This window comes from Mustela putorius, unplaced genomic scaffold (genome assembly GCF_011764305.1).
Source record: "Mustela putorius furo isolate JIRA1106 unplaced genomic scaffold, ASM1176430v1.1 tig00003962_pilon_pilon_pilon, whole genome shotgun sequence".
Taxonomy (NCBI): Eukaryota; Metazoa; Chordata; class Mammalia; order Carnivora; family Mustelidae; genus Mustela; species Mustela putorius.
The window spans coordinates 23,960,504-23,978,767 of NW_025422106.1; the positions used below are offsets into that span (position 1 = coordinate 23,960,504).

Consider the following 18,264-nt stretch of genomic DNA (forward strand, 5'->3'; position numbering starts at 1 on the left):
TGCATATATCTTTTCAAATTAGTATTTTCTTGGAGTAAATATCCAGTAGTGGAATTACTGGATCATATGGTATCTCTATTCTTTCTTTTTTCCTTTTCTATGTGTGAACATTTGTATTAATGGAGACTTTAATCTGATAAAGTCTGCCCCCAATCAGACTATTGATTATTTCTACTTGTAATTAGTTAAATCAAAGAAAAAAATGTAAATTAACTTCAAAAAATTTTAAATTAACTTCAAGTATATACCATCAAAAATAATAACTCACTTAATGTGGTCTTATCTGTTTTATGATATCAAAAGGTTTTCTCTTTCCCAAATAAAGATTCTAAGATAAATTCAAGAATCCTTTGAATGAGAAAAGATGACACCTTCTAAAACAGTGAGTTTACAAAACAATGCAGGGGATCACTAGGCACACTTACTGTAAGAGAAAAGTATATCCAGTGAAAAGGAAATTTAAAACATGACCTTAAACTTTTATGAAAAATTTTAACAAGGGGCGCCTGGGTGGCTCAGTGGGTTAAAGCCTCTGCCTTCGGCTCAGGTCATGATCTCAGAGTCCTGGGATTGAGCCCCACATCGGGCTCTCTGCTCAGTGGGGAGCCTGCTTCTTCCTCTCTCTCTCTCTCTCTGCCTGCCTTTCAGCCTACTTGTGATCTCTGTCTGTCAAATAAAAAAATAAAATCTTTAAAAAAAAAATTTTAACAAAACCTTTCGTTCATTTACTTTTAGCTGTTCCATAAATACTAGAAGATAAATTGAACATTTTTGTATTGAAACTTAGAAAAATGTCTTTTTCCATAAAGTAAATATCCATCTTTCCCTTTGGCTCCTTCTAATCCTTCTTCACTGTGCTGTTCTTCCAGATTTTTGGTTAGGCAGGTGGTTTCCAAGCTGACTGGGTTTTCCAGATAGCTTCCTGCACGGGGTTTTCCAGTCACTGGACCTATGATTTATCCAACTTTGAAAATGACTTTGGCCCATTCATGTTTCATGTGCTTTATTCATGAGACAGGTATAGCTTTGAGAAGCCCAGCATCCCCAACTATGCACAGCTGAAGAGCATCATGAACAAAGTAGGCTTTTCACCTATTAAAATAATTATTAATTTAATAAGTAATAAAATAATAATTAACAATACTTTATATTAATAATAATTAATAAATAGAGATCCAGAATAAGCCTGATCACTCTCACTTTAGCTGTTTTTTTGCATTGCCCTTCCAGTCACCTTCCACATGATCCATTTGGCAAGGGCAGACCAATGAACTACTGACATTATGTGGCTTTGGTCACCTCCTAGCTCTCCTTTCCCTGTGTATGTCCTGGTGGTTCGTTTTTTGAGGAACCTCCATGCTGTTGTCCAGAGTGGCTGCACCAGTTGCCTTCCCACCAACAGTGCACAAGGATTCCTTTTTCTCTACATTCTCGCGACACTTGTTGTTTCTTGTGTTTTTTATTTTAGCCATTCTGACTGGTGTGAAGTTGTATCTCATTATAGTTACGATTTGCATTTCCTGAATGACAAGTGATGTTGAATATCCTTTCGTGTGTTTCTGCTCTCTGTATCTCTTCTTTGAAAAAATGACTGTTCATGTCTTCTGACCATTTTAACTTGGATTATTTGTTTTTTGTTATTAATTTTTTTAACTAAATCTGAAGAGATGATGGTAATCAATGAATATTTGGAAAAGAATTTCTGACACAGGGGTGGCTGGATGGCTCAGTCATTAAGTGTCTGCCTTTGGCTCAGGTTATGATCCCAGGGTCCTGGGATTGAGCCCTGTGTTGGGCTCCCTGCTCGGTGGGGAGCCTGCTTCTCCCTCTTAACTCCCTTCGCTTGTATTCTCACGGTCTCTTTCTCTATCAAATTAAATATATAAAATCTTTAAAAAACAAAAAAAAAAAAAACAAGAACAAAAACAGGGCGCCCGGGTGGCTCAGTGGGTTAAAGCCTCTGCCTTCGGCTCAGGTCATGATCCCAGAGTCCTGGGATTGAGCCCCACGTCGGGCTCTTGCTCCGCCTGCTTCCTCCCCTCTCTCTCTCTGCCTGCCTCTCTGCCTATTTGTGATTTCTCTCTCTCTGTCAAATAAATAAAATCTTTAAAAACAAAAACAAACAATTACAGGGTGTTCTGTTGTGTGACTGGTCCATAATTTAACTAGCCTCAGGTTGATGACCCTTGGGTGATTTGCTGTAACAGTCAAAACAGTACTGTAGGGAATAGCTTTATGTATGTGCAGGTGTGTGGGCTGAGGTGGTTTGACTGCCAGAAGTAAGGTTGTTGGATCAACGGATAGATGCAACAGTGGTAGGTGGATATGGTTGGGTTCCCCTCTGTAGCATGGTGACATTCTGCACTCCCACCCGAGTGCCTGAAAATACTGGCTTCTTCACAGCTGTGCCAACAAGAGTATGTTATTAATCTTTGGAATTTTTACCAATCTCCTAGGTGAAAACTGGGATCTCAGTGTAGTGTTTCATTTGTCTTATGAGCAATGTTTTAAGTTGTTTGAGGGTTTTTTATTCTCTGTGAACTGTTGTATTCTCCATTTTTATTTTGAGTTGTCTTTTTCGTCTCCATCTTTGAGAGTTCTCTAAAGAGTAGGGACATTAGTAGTCCTTTGTCTCTGAGTTGTGAAGGCTTTTTTACATTGCTTATGGTGGCCTCTTGCTATGCAGCAGTTTTTTTGTTGCTGTTTTTTTGAAGTTGGATTTTCCAATTTTTTTTTTTTAATGATTTTGGAGTTTTGAGCCATTATTAGGAAAGTCTTCCTTACTCTAAAGTTGTTAGGGCATTCACCCATGTTTTATTCTAGTACTTACATGATTTCACTTTTATATTTAAATTCCCCATGTCACTTCTGTCTTATAATTGGTTTCTCGGTTTGTGGTGTTTTGCACTTCACTTGTCACGTCATTTGGAATTTGTGGGTTTTCTCTGCCCCCTCAATTCACTGAACATGTCAGCTCTATGTGGGACATTTGTGTCCAAAGTGGATAGTCATTCTTATTGCTCTATATGATTTTTAGAAGTGGGAAAACTTGGTCATCATTCTTCCTCCAGAAATGGAACCTTTTGGATTTTAATGTTTATGTACACAAAACATAGTAATTTGATGCTTAAATTGGAGAGGGAAAGCTGGACCTATTTAGGTAAAATTCTAAAATCTTAAGTTAGAACATTACATTTGTTTTGCTGTAATAAATTTTTGTACAGGGGGCACATTGGTTATCTTCTCAGCCTTCAGGACAAAGCAATGGTTAACATCTCTGAAATCTTTGGATGCAGTAGGGTTGAGAGAGAGATGATTGTGCTCAACTTTATCACCTTTGGCCAGATTTCTGATGTTTTTATGTTGTATTTGAGTGGTTGCTTTGGACATTTTGTGTTTCAGGTGCAAAAGTATTTGAGATAAAGTTGGAATTGAAAGGGTTGAAGGTAATTATCGCTTGGGGTCAGAACCATAGAACCAGGGAAAAAAACTCCTTTGTCCCCATACTCCATTCCACTCACTCTGCCCTTTCTTCAGGGTCTATTAAAGTGCAGAGGGATGAGAGGAGATTTTACTGTTCAGGATTATTTGCTATTGAATTTCATTGTAACCAGATCAATAACACTTTGTTACTTGGGTCATCATGGAAATAGCTTTGTTACAGTGGCTATTACCTTATGGTGTATTTCACAGAAATGGTTTCTAATTGTCTATTGTGAAGGCAAAGAAACTGTTATTAGTGAGGAGAGAAATAAAGTTAGATTTGTATCCTCCCAGCACTTAACCCAGAACCTGTGACATATCAGGTGAGTGGTAAAATTGGCTAAACCCAGCCCTGGAAATAGGCAGAGGAATTCCAAAATGTGCACTGAAATTATTTGGCAGAGTACCACGTTAAATGCAGATTACCACGTTAAATGCAGATACTTACAGAATTTTCCAAATGTGAGAAATAAAACTTCAAAACACACTTCATGTTTCATATGATACTGGACTGGATGATTTTAAACTTCTGTATCTACCACTATGTTTTTGTCATTATGTATAGCATTGCTCTGTGTCTATACTATTTCCAGCAATATTTTACTTAGACATTAATTCTCAAGCAATATTTAGTTTAAAGTATTTTTCATTATTGAAAGGTGTTAGTTGGAAATTTTTTCAGCCTGATTTTGATCCCTTTCTGCCAAGGGGGATTATTTTTTTTAATTTTATCAAATGTTTTTTTTCCCCCAAAGGGGATTTTTAATTATTGAGCATTTATTTATTTATTTATTTATTTATTTATTTTATTTTAGTTGTTGTTGAGAAAGTACTTGCTTGTAAGAAATTAAGTTTTTGTTACTCTGTATACCGCACATCTGTTAGCTAATTTTTCTCAGCTGGTGGCTCACTTACCATATTTTATGTATATGTGTGCGTGTGTGTGTGTAATTTTTTTAAAGATTTTATTTATTTGAGAGAGAGTGCACACGAGCAGGAGAGCACAAACAGAGCAGCAGAGGGAGAGGGAGAAGCAGACTTCCCACTGAGCAAGGAGCTTAATGTGGGGCTTGATCTCAGGACACTGAGATCATAACCCAAGCCAATGGCACCCAGCTTAACCAACTAAGACACCCAGGAGCCCATATATATATATATATTTTTTTTTTTAATTAAGAATATATTTTTTTAATTTTTTAGAAGATTTTATTTATTTGTCAGCGAGATGGAGATAGTGTGAGCACAAGCAGGGAGAGTGGCAGGCAGAGGGAGAAAGCAGGCTCCCCAGTGAGCAGGTGAGCAGGGACTTGGGACTCAACTCCAGGACCCTGGGATCATGACCCAAGCTGAAGGCGGATGCTTAACCAACTGAGCCACCCAGGTGTCCCTATATTTTGAAATTTCTTTGAAGTGATCTCTATACCCCAATATGGGGATTGAGCTCACAACTCTGAGATCAAGAGTGGCATGCTCCGCTGACTGAGCCAGCCTCACTTAACCATTATACTGATAGTAGAAATGGTAAGTGCGACTGCAGATAACTTGAGAAGCCAGAGTATGCTTTTTTCTCCCAAAGAATATTTATTTATTTGTTTGAAAAAGCACAATGAGGGGCAGAAGGAGAAGGGAAGCAGACGCCGCACTGAGTGGGGAGCCTGATGCAGAGCTCCATCTCACCAACCTGAGATCATGACCCTAGCTGAAATAGTCATACACTCAACCGACTGAGCTACCCAGGGGGCCTTAGAGTCTGCTTTTAAATGTCCTATTTCCCCCTGGTTCGGAGACATAGAGCAAAAGAGTCTTAAAATTATCACCTTGATTCATTTTACTTGAAATGGTTTCATTTGCAGGTGGCACAAAACAGATTAGCATTAGTTGATTCTCTGCATTGCTGCTTTGGGATATAATTTTAGTTTTTAGAAAGATTTTCATTTCGCTGTAGAGTAATTTCAGGTTTTGTGATCAGCAGCTGTGTTGCAGTGCATTAAATTGAAAGGCAATTGTTGCTATTTAGAATGCACTAGGACTTCCGTTGTCCATTTGGTTTCAGTGCTATCTTACCTCCTGTGTCAGCTTTGCAGGTGTGGTCCAATAGCAGGAGTTAAGGATTGCTCTAATAAATGAATGACTTAGTAACTTTTCCTGACTGCTGTGTATCATGGTTACTAGTTATGTTCTGTGTAACTAGAGTTTTGTCTGCCAGAATTAGTTGCTTACAGTTAAAAATTAACTAGATGGTGGTGAACTGGATGGATCTATTTTAGACAAACCTGGTTAAGACTAGGTTCTGGGGGCGGTGCCTGGGTGGCTCAGTCATTAAACATCTGCCTTCAGCTCAGGCCATGATCCCAGCGTTCTGGGATCAAGCCCCGCATCAGGCTCCCTGCTCGGCAGGAAGCCTGCTCCCTCTCCCACTCCCCCTGCTTGTGTTGCGTCTCTCACTGTGTCTCTGTCAAATGAATAAATAAAATCTTAAATTAAAAAAAAAAAAAAAAGACTAGGTTTGGAGGACACCTAGGTGGCTCAGTGGGTTAAGCTCTGCCTTTGGCTCAGGTCATGATCTCAGGGTCCTGGGATTGAGCCCCGATCGAGCTCTCTGCTCGGCGGGGAGCCTGCTTTCCCCTCTCTCTCTTTGCCTGCCTCTCTGCCTACTTGTGATTTCTGTCTGTCAAATAAATAAATATTAAACACACACAAAAAAGAAACCCAGTTTAAAAAATAAAAAAGACTAGGTTCTGCCTCCTCCAGCTGTGTATGACTTTGGGCAAGTTACTTGACCTCTTTAACCCAGTTTTCTCATCTGTGAAATGAACATAATAACACCATCTTTGTCATAGGCCTAAAGATTAAATGGGATAATCCACTTAACCTCGTACCTGGTGCATAGTAAGTACTCAAAGATTGGTAGGTGTTATTAATATATCTGTTATAAGGCCTAATTGATTTCTTATTAAATATGCTATATCCTTCATCGAGTCTGAGAATACAATGATTGTAATAGACTGTGCTATGTATTAGACTGTATTATGTACTGCTAAGAAATTACAACACATAAATCACCTGTTGGATTTTTTGGGGACATGCATGTTGGCTTTGGGATTGATCACCTGTGGATGTGATTTCAGATGAATTCCTTGCTGGCCACCCTTTACTCTCCTCTGCTTCTCAACCTATCAGCAAGTTCAAATCAGCCATTCTTTTTAGCTACCCTGAAATTGTTTTCTACCTGCTTCCTTACTAATCTACCTTAGTATAAAAAATATACATACTGTCAATTTTTTATTAAAAGAAATAAGCGTTAGGGCACCTGGGTGCTCAATCAGTTATGCGGCTGCCTTTGGCTAAGGTCGTGATCCCAGGATTCTGGGATCGAGCCCCACATCAGGCTCCCCGCTCAGCGCAGAGCCTGCTTCTCCCTCTCCCTCCCGCTCCTGCTCTCTCTGTCTCTGTCTCTCTCTCTCTCTCTCTCAAATAAATAAAATCTTCTAAAAAAGAAAGAAATACACTTTAAGGATCCCTGGCTGGCTCAGTTGATAGAACATACAGCTCTTGATCTTGGGGTCCTGAGTTTGAGCCCCAAGTTGGGTCTAGAGGTTACTTTAAAAAAAGAAAAAGAAAGAAAGAAATGCACTTTGTTGTGCTAGCAGAACTGTTCCAGCTTCTTGTGCACCACAGTTCTGTGTGGCTCAGAGTTAGTACCTGTGAACAGACGTACAAGACATTTCTTACACTTTTTACCAAAGGGAGTTACCATTGTACTGCTTTTGTGTAAAGCTTTTCATCACTCTTGCCCCAACTTTTTTTTGTTTTCTTTTCTTTTCTATTTTTTTTTTTTCCTGGTAAATAAACAACACTTCGTTCCTAAGGAATAAACTTCTCAACTGAAGTCCCTTGTCCTCACCAGAGAGCTGTAATGGAACAGGGATTTGGGCTTCAGTTCTTCGCCTCACTACAGATGAGATTTTGCTTTAACTAGCATTAAAGCTAGCAGTTAATTGCACTTGTCCCAAATCAAAATATTCCAAAATTTTCAAAGGTTTTATTATTTTATTTTAGAGAGCACGAACAGGGAGAGGAGTGGGGTAGGGCGAAAGAGAGAGATGCAGGCTCCCCACCCAGGCACCTCCTGATGATTACCTTTAAACGATGGCTTTTTAAACACAAACTAAAAGCCCGATTGATACTCTAGGTTTTTAAAGATATTATTATTTTGGAGGAAGAGGCAGGGGGTGACGGAAAGAGAATCTTTTTTTTTTTTTTTTTCTTTTAAGATTTTATTTATTTGGGGCACCTGGGTGGCTCAGTGGGTTAAAGCCTCTGCCTTCAGCTCAGGTCATGATCCCAGGGTTCTGGGATCGAGCCCTGCATCAAGCCTGCTTCCCTTCCCCTCTTTCTGCCTGCCTTTCTGCCTACCTGTGATCTCTGTCGGTCAAATAAATAAATCTTTTTTTTAAAAAAAGATTTTATTTATTTATTTGACAGAGAGAGAGAGAGATCATAAGTAGGCAGAGAGGCAAGCAGAGGAGGAGGGGGAAGCAGGATCCCCGCTGAGCAGAGAGCCCAATGTGGGGCTTGATCCCAGGACCCTGGGATCATGACCTGAGCAGAAGGCAGAGGAAGGCGCCCCATGGAGAGAGAATCTTAAGCAGCTTCACACCCAGTGCTGACTGAGCCTGGTGGAGGGCTTCATATAATGACCTGACCCAAAACGAAGAAGTGAGACGTAATGGACCATAGCACCCAGGTGCCCCTCCAAAATGTTTAAATAGAATACTTTGTTCTTTAGACACGTGTTTTTCCCCTTATTTCAACTGTTTGGAAATATTTTATATTTAGGTAAGTTGTCTGGCTATGTAGTTTGAATTTCTCTGTATTTTTTCTTATCCTTATTGGGAATGAGGGTGAACAACTTATATACCAAGCTGGTATTTGAAAGAAGTGTGTATAAGGCATATGGTAAAAATGGGGTTGGGAGAGAAAAGATTGACAGATTTTTAGCAACTGCAAATGGAATATATATACATACATATACATGTATGTATGTATATATATATAAAATTAATTTATTATTTTTAGTTACCTACGTGTAGACTGGCAGACATTTAAACATGAGTAATTAGGATTTTTATATGTGTTCAGCCTGGAGTTTCTGAACAAAGACCAGCTGAGCCCTTCCTTGTACTTTACAGATATTTCTCCAGTAGCCATTATGCTAGTTTAGTTGTAAAGTAATGAACAGTATTTTGTGTAGTGTTGTTTGCTTTTTTTTTTTTTTAAGGTTTTTTTTTTTTAATTTATTTATTTGACAGAGATCACAAGTAGACAGAAAGGCCGGCAAGAGAGAGAGGGACGCAGGCTCCCTGCTGAGCAGAGAGCTCAATGCGGGGCTCAATCCCAGGATCCTGGAATCATGACCTGAGCTGAAGGCAGAGGCTTTAACCCACTGAGTCACCCAGGTGCCCCTGTTGTTTGCTTTTTAATTAAAAATCCCCAACACCAAAAAAAAAAAAAAAAGAAATTATAATACATTCATTTTAACTCACGTTAAAATGTCAAAAAATATTCAACCTAGAACAGGTAAATAGTCAAGTTATGTTACTGAAAATTGTGATAAAATACTCAACTGAATTTACATCTTAATAATTTTTAAGTGTGTAGTTTGGTGGCATTAAGTACATTCACGTTGTTGTATAACTATCAATGCCATCCATCTCCTGAACTTTGTTTGAAGATTTTATTTATAAGTAATCTCTACACCCAGTGTGCAACCTGAACTCAGAACCCTGAGATCAAGAGTAGTGTGCTCCACTGGCAAGGCCAGCCAGGCACTTGTACAGAACTTTCTCAGTCATTGTCTCAAACTCTCTCCATCCATTAAACCATAACTTTCCATTCCCTACTCCTTCTGGTTCCTAGTAATCAACTGTTTTTTCTGTCACTGTAATTTGATTACTCTAGGTACCTCATAAAGGTTAGTTATGTTTTTAAAGAAATTAAATGTTAAGAGATCAGCACTGTCCTGTGACCATGTCCTCTTCAGGGAGACACTTGATAAAGCAGGAATGGTAATGAGGATGGGACCTTAGATACGTTGAAGACCATGGAAGTAGGGTGGAGTGGGGTTTGTGTATTTTTATGGCCTCATCTTTAAATGTTGAAATCTTTTGGATCTTTTGAATATATTTCATGAAGCACGTTAAGAATAGTTTTATTTTTCGGGGCGCCTGGGTGGCTCAGTGGGTTAAGCCTCTGCTTTCGGCTCAAGTCATGATCTCAGGGTCCTGGGATCGAGCCTCGAATCGGGCTCTCTGCTCAGCAGGGAGCCTGCTTCCTCCTCTTTCTGCCTGCCTCTCTGCCTACTTGTGATCTCTCTCTGTCAAATAAATAAATTAAAAAAAAAAAAGAATAGTTTTATTTTTCTTTTCCAGTTACTTAGCTCCATTACTGTTTACTGAGCAACTCAGTTTTTCCCTACTGGTTTAAGAAAAGGTTTACTTTAAAATTTCAAGATGTTGGGTGCCTGGGTGACTCAGTCAGTTAAGTGTCTGCCTTTAGCTCAGGTCTTGATCCCAGGGTCCTGGGATTGAGCCCCATGTTGGGCTCCATACTTACTGTGGAATCTGCTTGAGATTCTCTCTCCTCCCTCTGCCCCTCCTACTTGTGTGCATCCTTGCTTGCTTTCTCTCAAATTAATTAATTAATTTTTAAAAATATCAACAGCATTTTCCAGAGAGCTAGAACAGATAATCCTAAAATTTGTATGGAATATTTACAAAAGACCCTGTATAACTAGAGCAATCTTGAAAAAGAAAAAACTGGAAGTACCAGTAACTCCAGACTTCAGTTTGTAGTACAGATCATAGTAATCAAGGCAGTATGGTAGTGGCACAAAAATAAACACACAGATCAATGGAAGAAAACAGAAAACCCAGGAATAAACCCACAATTATATGATCAATTAATCTTTAACAAAGGAGGAAAGAATATACAATGGGAAAAAGACAGTCTCTTCAACAAATGGTGTTGGGGAAACTGGGCAGCTCCATGCAAAAGAATGAAACTGGACAACTTTCTTATAGCATACACAAAAATAAACTCAAAATTGATTGAAGACCTAAATGTGAGACCTGAAACCATAAAAATCCTAGGAGACAGCAGAGACAGTAATTTCTCTGACATCAGTCATAGCAGCATCTTTCTAGATACATCTCCTGAGGCAAGGGAAATAAAAGCAAAAATAAGCTACTGGGACTACATCAAAATAAAAAGCTTCTGCACAACAGAGGAAACAGTCAACAAAACTAAAAGGCAACCTACAGAATGAGAGAAGGTATTTGCAAATGACAGATCTGATAAAGGCTTAGCCTCCAAAATATATAAAGAACTGTTACATACAATTCAATATTCCAAAAATAACCCTGTTAAAAAGTGGGCAGAAGATATGAACAGACATATCTCCAAAGAAGATCTTGAGATGGCCAACAGATGCAGTGAAAGATGCTCAGCATCGCTCAGCATCAGGGAGATGCTGTTCAAAACTACAGTGAGAGCTCCCTCACACCTAACACCTGTCAGAATGGCTAAAAACCAACCACACAAGAAACAACAAGTGTTGGTGAGGTTGCCCTTTGGTGGGAATGCAAACTGGTATAGCCACTGTGGAAAACAGTATGGAGGTTCCTCCAAAAAGTTAAAAATAGGACAACCTTAGAATCCAGTAATAACATTACTAGTATTTGCCCCCAAATACAAAAACTTGAATTCAAAACAATATATGCAACTCATGTTTATTGCCGCATTATTTACAGTAGCCAAATTACAGAAGCTGTCCAAGTGCCCTTTGATAGATGAATGGATAAAGAAGATGTGGTACATATATACAATGTAGTATTATTCAAGCATAAAAAAAGATTGAAATTTTGCCATTTGCAACAACATGGATGAAACTAGAGAGTATTATGCTAAGTGAAATAAATGAGTCCAAGAAAGACAAATACCTTGTGATTTCATTCATACGTGAAATTTAAGAAAGAAAACAAATGAACAAAGGAAAAAGAGAGAGAAGCCAGGAAACAGACTCAACTCCAGAACAAATTGCCGATGATCAGAAGGGAGGTGGGAGGGGGGTTGGGTGAAATTGGGGATTAAAGAAAATAAAATTAAGGTCTTAATTTTTCTCCCCATAGGAAGAACTGAAGAATAAGCAATTCTGTTTTAACCTTTTTAATTTTATGCTAAATTTATTTCACTCTAATGGCATAGTTAACTCTCATTTTGTGGTACTAGTTAAGAGAACTATTGGCAGAAGGAAATGAAGTCAGTGTATAATAGGCCCATTTGAGTGAGGGTTTTGGGAAAACCAGCAGGAATAAGCCTGGTGGTTGGAGAAGGCAGAGAGACAAGGTGGCAGGCAGGGAGCCTTTTCAGCAGGGCTCGCCATTTTTGTTCGTAGGACTTTCTAGGAAATCTTTCTTGGTGAGCCGCCTGGATTAGGTTGACTTCTACTTTTAGTGCCTTCACAAAGGCAAAAATCAAATCCCATAAACCTGTTCTTTTTTTAATTAGGTGTATTTTGCAATTTTAACATTCTTCAACTCCTAAACATTTGTAGAAAGGGTTGAGGAATAAATAAATAGTCTCATGGTATGGCATTTCTTATTTTCTGCTTGAGAGACATGTTCCTTTCCCCTCCTTTCCTTTTAATCTTCCCGTTGCCTTGACACACCTGCTTCTGAACTCCATCTCATCTCTTCCTGCTGTGACAGTTCCCTAGCACTTCACGGTACCTAAGGCTCTTACAATTCTTATTTTCCACCAACTGTCAGTTGCAAAATAAGGTTGCTTTGTTTGGGAGGGAAAGGGTAGAATCCTTTCTGAATGTCTCCTTTTCCTTTGAAGCAGGAGCACTTCAGAGACAATTGAACTGCTTTTAGGTTTTTCTTACCACCCAGCTTTTTCTTCTGATAGAGCCTGCCGTGAACACAGTTCTGTTGATGACATCGATTTGTTGCTATGGAAATAGTGGTAATGTCACAGATTCAGCCCAGTGACTTTACTTCAGGTTCATGCAGGAGAAATGGGCAAGGCTTTAGGAGAGAACCTCATTAAAACTGAAAGCCATCAATTATAAGCAGGTGAAAGGTAAATGGAGCCAACCTTTTATATAATGAAAACAGAAGTGAACCCCTAGCAGATTGACAGCACGCAGTTGAATACCCCAGCATGAATTCTGACCCATGAGAGTCTTTGACAGAATAAAAAATTTACACGTTCTCTGAGTATTTCTTCTACTTAAGTTTAAATCTTTTAACCTGCATTATTTGCACTGAAATTGTCTTTCTTCTGATCCTCAGGACACGGGCAGCAGCAGGTAGTTCCTCCCCCTGTCTCAGCGGCCAATCCACCAGCCAGCAAGCCCCCGCAGCAAAATGGGAGCTCAGCAATGGGTAAATAGCCACATGAGGACATGTGCTAATTATATGCACCAGGATTCTGAATGTTTTGAAATGTAACCTGAGACTAAAGGGAATTTTCAAAATGCTATTCATGATCTTTGCTTCTTGCAAAGGAGAAGCCCAGTTCTTACTGTAAAGTGTGTGATTGAACAAATGATTAAAAATAGTCTTTTAGGGGCACCTGGGTGGCTCAGTGGGTTAAATCCTCTGCCTTTGGCTCAGGTCATGATCTCAGGATCCTGGGATCGAGACCTGCATCGGGCTCTCTGTTCAGCAGGGAGCCTGCTTCCCTCTCTCTCTGCCTGCCTCTCTGCCTACTTGTGCGCTCTCTCTCTCTCTCTCTGTCAAATAAATAAATTTTTTTAAAAATAGTCTTTTAACGATACTTAATATGCTTCTTTTTGTCAGGATGATGCACTGTCCTCTGTTAATAGTAGTTTATCTGGTACTTGCTCACATCTTACCTTTTACACTCTCTTGACTTTGCGAATTTATATACTTTTTAAATTCTCACCTTTTAACTATTTGGAATCCACTTGTCTCTCTCCAAGTTTCCCACGTGGGGTTCTCATGGATATTTATCTTAATGTGAAGATGGTATCATTTATATTGGTCATAGGTCCTGCTTCCCAGACTCCTGGATGAGAAATAGTTTTTCCCTTTAACTCTCTGCAGTAGGTCCTGAGAGGCTATAATGGAATCATTTTGTTTACTTTCTGGCCTTTGCTTTAGGAGCTGCTATTGAAAATGATGATTTGGGGGCGCCTGGGTGGCTCAGTGGATTAAGCCGCTGCCTTCGGCTCAGGTCATGATCTCAGGGTCCTGGGATCGAGTCCCGCATCGGGCTCTCTGCTCAGCAGGGAGCCTGCTTCCTCCTCTGTCTCTGCCTGCCTCTCCGCCTACTTGTGATCTCTCTCTGTCAAATAAAATAAATAAAATCTTTAAAAAAAAAAAAAAAGAAAGAAAATGATGATTTGGGTTAAATTTATTTTTAGAGGTTGGATTTATTCTTAGAAGTTCTTTTTTCTGTCACAGCTTCTTATACACCACCTCCTCAACTCCCCTCAACCATTAGTTGCTAATTTTCAATGCTGAGATTTTAAGAAATTAAGGTTAAGACATAACTAATGTTGCTGTGAAACTTTCAGGACATGGGACTTTTTCCCCATTGGTCTTTGATATTTTTATCTACCTTGCAGTATCTGTCAATCTATCTCCTATCTCTCTCCCTTTACAAGTGGATCTATTTTTTTTTTAAGCTTTTTTTTATTTATGTGACAGCGCACAAGCAGGGGGAGCAGCAGGCAGAGGCAGAGGGAGAAGCAGGCTCCCCACTGAGCAGGGAACCTGATGTGGGACTCCATTCCAGGACTCTGAGATCGTGACCTGAGCCAAAGGCAGACGTTTAACTGACTGAGCCACCCCGGTGCCCCATAAGTGGATCTGTTTATACACAACTCCTAAATTTGTACTGTTGAAGGAGGTCTTAGAATAGATTTAGTGTCTAAGATGGTAAATAATCTAATAGTCACTTCCTTAGGCTGAACTACAAATAGTATGTTGTTATTCTCCCTTCTCCCACAGATTTATTTTCCCAATTGTCTATCTTTGGGTTATGTTAACATTTTTTTTTTTTAAATCAGTTAATGTTGTCCAAACACACATCAGCTGGATGGCAAAAAAGAAAAGACCGGCTGTGTGTTGAGGGGAAGCATGTATGTGTGTGTGTTATGTAATTATATCTTTAGAGTATTAGGTATGTATACACATGCATATATTCTTCAAAGTTCATGGCTGCCTTGCATAATCTTGAGGCAGTTATTACTGTTGTGCGTATAGTTCTCGCTTGACTCCCCAGTTAGAATAGAAAATGTTAAGATCCAGGACAGTCTATGTATAGTTTTTACTAAGTGCTACAAATACCTAGAATAGTGTCTTACAGGCTGCGGAAACTCAATAAAGAAATGCTGAATAATGGTAGATTTACATTTCCAGCCAAATTCCATCCTAAAGAAATGCTTTGGTAGGGAAGATAGGAAGTAATTGGACTAAATTGCATTTTCTGCATTTAGAGGTTGAAACTTAATAGGAACTGTGCGTATAAAGGAACGCGTGTGTTTATAGGCTTTAGTTACCTGCTCTTTCCAAGTACATGGGAGCTGCTCAGGCTTGGATAAAGAAGCAGAAGGGATCCTGGTGCCCAGCTGCCTAGCTGTCTTGAACCAAAAACTGATTCTTGCCCTTTGCTCCCAACTAAACCCAGTCCCACAGATTTCATTCTAGACTTTCCAGCCCTTTAGACCAGTTGAACACAGAGTTCTCTGAAGATGTTTTGAGGTAAAATATTTGTGATAGGTATCCTTCACCTCAGATGATTTATTCACTATGTCGCTTACCTCCTAGCCTTTCCTTTTGTTTTTGTTTTTGTTTTTTTCCTTAGGCAACTAGTGACCTGCTCTCAGTTTTACCAGTCAAGAGGGTTGGTTGATTTTCTTTCTCTGACCCATTATCTTGCCCATTGATACAAAGGACAGTTTAAGAAGGATGAGCCTCCAGGGCACCTGGGTGGCTCAGTTGGTTGGATGTCTGCCTTCCGCTTGGTTCATAATCCTGGGGTCCTGGGATGCAGTTCCCCCTGCTTGTGTGTGTGCGCTCGCTCTCTCTCGCTCTCTCTCTCTCTCTCTGTGTCAAATAAATAAATAGAATCTTTGTGGGGCGTGGGGGCTTGGTAGAAGGATGGGTCTCCAAAAGAGCAGTGTCTGGACTCAGTACAATTATTACCTTGACTTCAGTCAGCAAATACATAGTAGTAAACTTCTGTGTTCCGAGCCTTCAATTCTCAGTCACTTTTCTAGCTTCCTATTCTGGTCTCTTTTTTATCTCCATATCTCTCGATTACTTAAAAGGTAAAACTTTACCTCTTATTTTGTGTGATTTCACCAGCAACACCTCAGTCATTGAGAGTTAATACAAAATGTATATAAGATTTACATAGAATAATGATGGTCCTCCTTTGTGTTTGTTTTTAAAGGTTCCACTGCATCTAAGACTTATGGGGCCTCAAAGACATTTGGAAAAGCTGGAGGTACCAGCCTCGGGAATAGTTCTGGAGGAACACAGGTCAAAGTGGTACCCATTGCCAGCCTCACCCCTTACCAATCCAAGTGAGTTAGTCCACGGAGTAAGTTCAGAATGTACCTACGATATGATGTTAGAGCTTATTACGGGCTGCGGGCTCTTGAGTTATTTATGTGTCCACTTCAGGGTTACCACACATAAAGTAAGTTTCATCTTTTTTTTCTTCCATGGGGGGAGGAGGGTACAAATTGTGGCAACCTCTAACTCTTACTGTGAAAGAATGGCAAAAGAAGCAATCTGCTATAGCCTATGGAGTTTCATTTGTTTTGAAAGAATTTGAATTGAAAAATATTTAATGCTTAAAGGACCCCTTTATCATCTTATGAGTAAAAATAAATATTTGTTGTAATTCAGAAGGCGTTTCATCTCCTCATGCTATAAATAAGTGACTTTTAGTCTTAAAAATTGTTACTATGATTTAGTTGACTAAGAGAATCTGTACTGTTTGTGTAGCCACATTAATATACCCTGAACAGATATTTTCCATTAAAAGTTAATTTTAGCCATTGAAAATTTGTGAGTTCTCTTTTCAGAATTCTTTCAGATATGTTTTTATCTAACCTTCAAATTTTTTGCAGTGCAGGGAAAATGGCTAAGGTAACCAATGTGTCCCAACACTTGCGTTCAGTATGAGCCCCTGGACTATGTATTGGATCTTGTACCTCCTTTTTTTTGGTGACCTCTCTCTGAGGTCATACTGCTTTAGCATGTTGTTTTCTTTTGGTGGCTTACCAACACCATGTTCTATAAGTTCGTATTTATATTCAGGCTGTGTTAGAATGGAGACAGAAGCTTGACACCAGTTTTATCAGTTCCCATAATTGAAAATAGTGGCAGAATATAATTGCTGGTATTACTGCATCTTCTAGCTTAGAACCTTTTATTAAGGGGATACCGTTGCCTTGGTGATGCTTTTTGGAAAAGGGAGAGAGTTTATAAATTTACTAATTTGACAGGGGAATGAGTTAGTGTTAAATCATCTTGTATGTTTTACTACTTGCTTATTCTACAAACTGTCAAACCTGTGTGTCATCTTGGGGTTTTAATTAGCTGGGTTAAAATACAGCTTACGTTGAAAAATGGAATATGCATAAGATGAGAGAGGCTATAGGAAGACGATAGGGAACCTTTTAGATCTTTCCCAGGTAAAACTCGGAGCACTGATATAATCTATTTGGTTTTTAGGTGGACTATCTGTGCTCGAGTTACCAACAAAAGTCAGATCCGTACCTGGAGCAATTCCCGAGGGGAAGGGAAGCTTTTCTCCATAGAACTAGTTGATGAAAGTGTGAGTATTTGCCAAGTGGGGAAATAGTAATTTGAGAAATGGGGCTCATCTCTGTGCAAGGCTATGTGATGAAAAACAGTAGTAGACCAAAAATAAGCAGGATTGTTACTATTGTTTGTCCTCTTTTATAGTCTTCTGGTGCTCTCTGGGGGCAAAGGGTTAAAGATCTTTTTTTTTTCCCCCGTTGTGTGCAGTGGGGAGGAGAGAGAATCTTAAGCAGGCTCCATGCCCAGCTTAGAGCCAGACACAGGACTCAGTCTCTCATCCCTGAGATCATGACCTGAGCCTAAATCAAGAGTCAGACATTTAACCAACTGATCTTGCCAGGTGCCCCAAAGGATTAAAGGTCTTAAATAAAATCCTATTATTTTTTTTATTTTTATTTTTAAATTTTTTATTTTAATTTATTTATTCTTTTTAAGTAGGCTCTGCACCCAGCATGGGGCTTGGACTCACGACCCTGAGATCAACAGTTATACTGGGCACCTGGCTAGCCCAATAGGTAGAACATGCGACTCGACTCTTTTGTTTTTGTTTTTGTTTTTAAGATTTGTTTGTTTCTTTGAGAGAAGGAGCGCATGAGGTAGGGGAGGGGCAGAGGAGATGGAGAGAATCTCAAGCAGACTCCCCACTGAGTGCAGTGTGTGACCCAGGGCTCGCTCTCACAGCCCTGAGATCATGACACTGAGATCATAATCTGAGTCAAAACCAAGATTTAGATGCTTGGGGCACCTGGGTGGTTCAGTGGGTTAAGCCTCTGCCTTCAGCTTAGGTCATGATCCCAGGGTCCTGGGATCGAGCCCCGCATTGGACTCTCTGCTCAGCAGGGAGCCTGTTTCCTCCTCTCTCTCTCCCTGCCTGCCTCTCTGCCTACTTGCGATCTCTGTCTGTCAAATA

The 18,264-nt window shown here is 39.6% G+C and overlaps 1 protein-coding gene across 2 annotated transcripts in view; it reads left to right on the forward strand.

The window, feature by feature from the left end:
* RPA1 (replication protein A1) overlaps positions 1-18,264 on the forward strand; it is a 77,634-nt gene that overhangs the window by 41,189 nt on the left and 18,181 nt on the right. Inside the window, exons 6-8 of one of the 2 annotated variants that reach the window (XM_004746853.3) lie at positions 12,840-12,932; positions 15,973-16,105; positions 17,265-17,367. In XM_004746853.3, coding sequence (XP_004746910.1) covers positions 12,840-12,932; positions 15,973-16,105; positions 17,265-17,367 — 329 coding nt within the window. The remainder of the gene's footprint in view (positions 1-12,839; positions 12,933-15,972; positions 16,106-17,264; positions 17,368-18,264) is intronic. The other variant, XM_045070022.1, reaches the window with a different exon arrangement.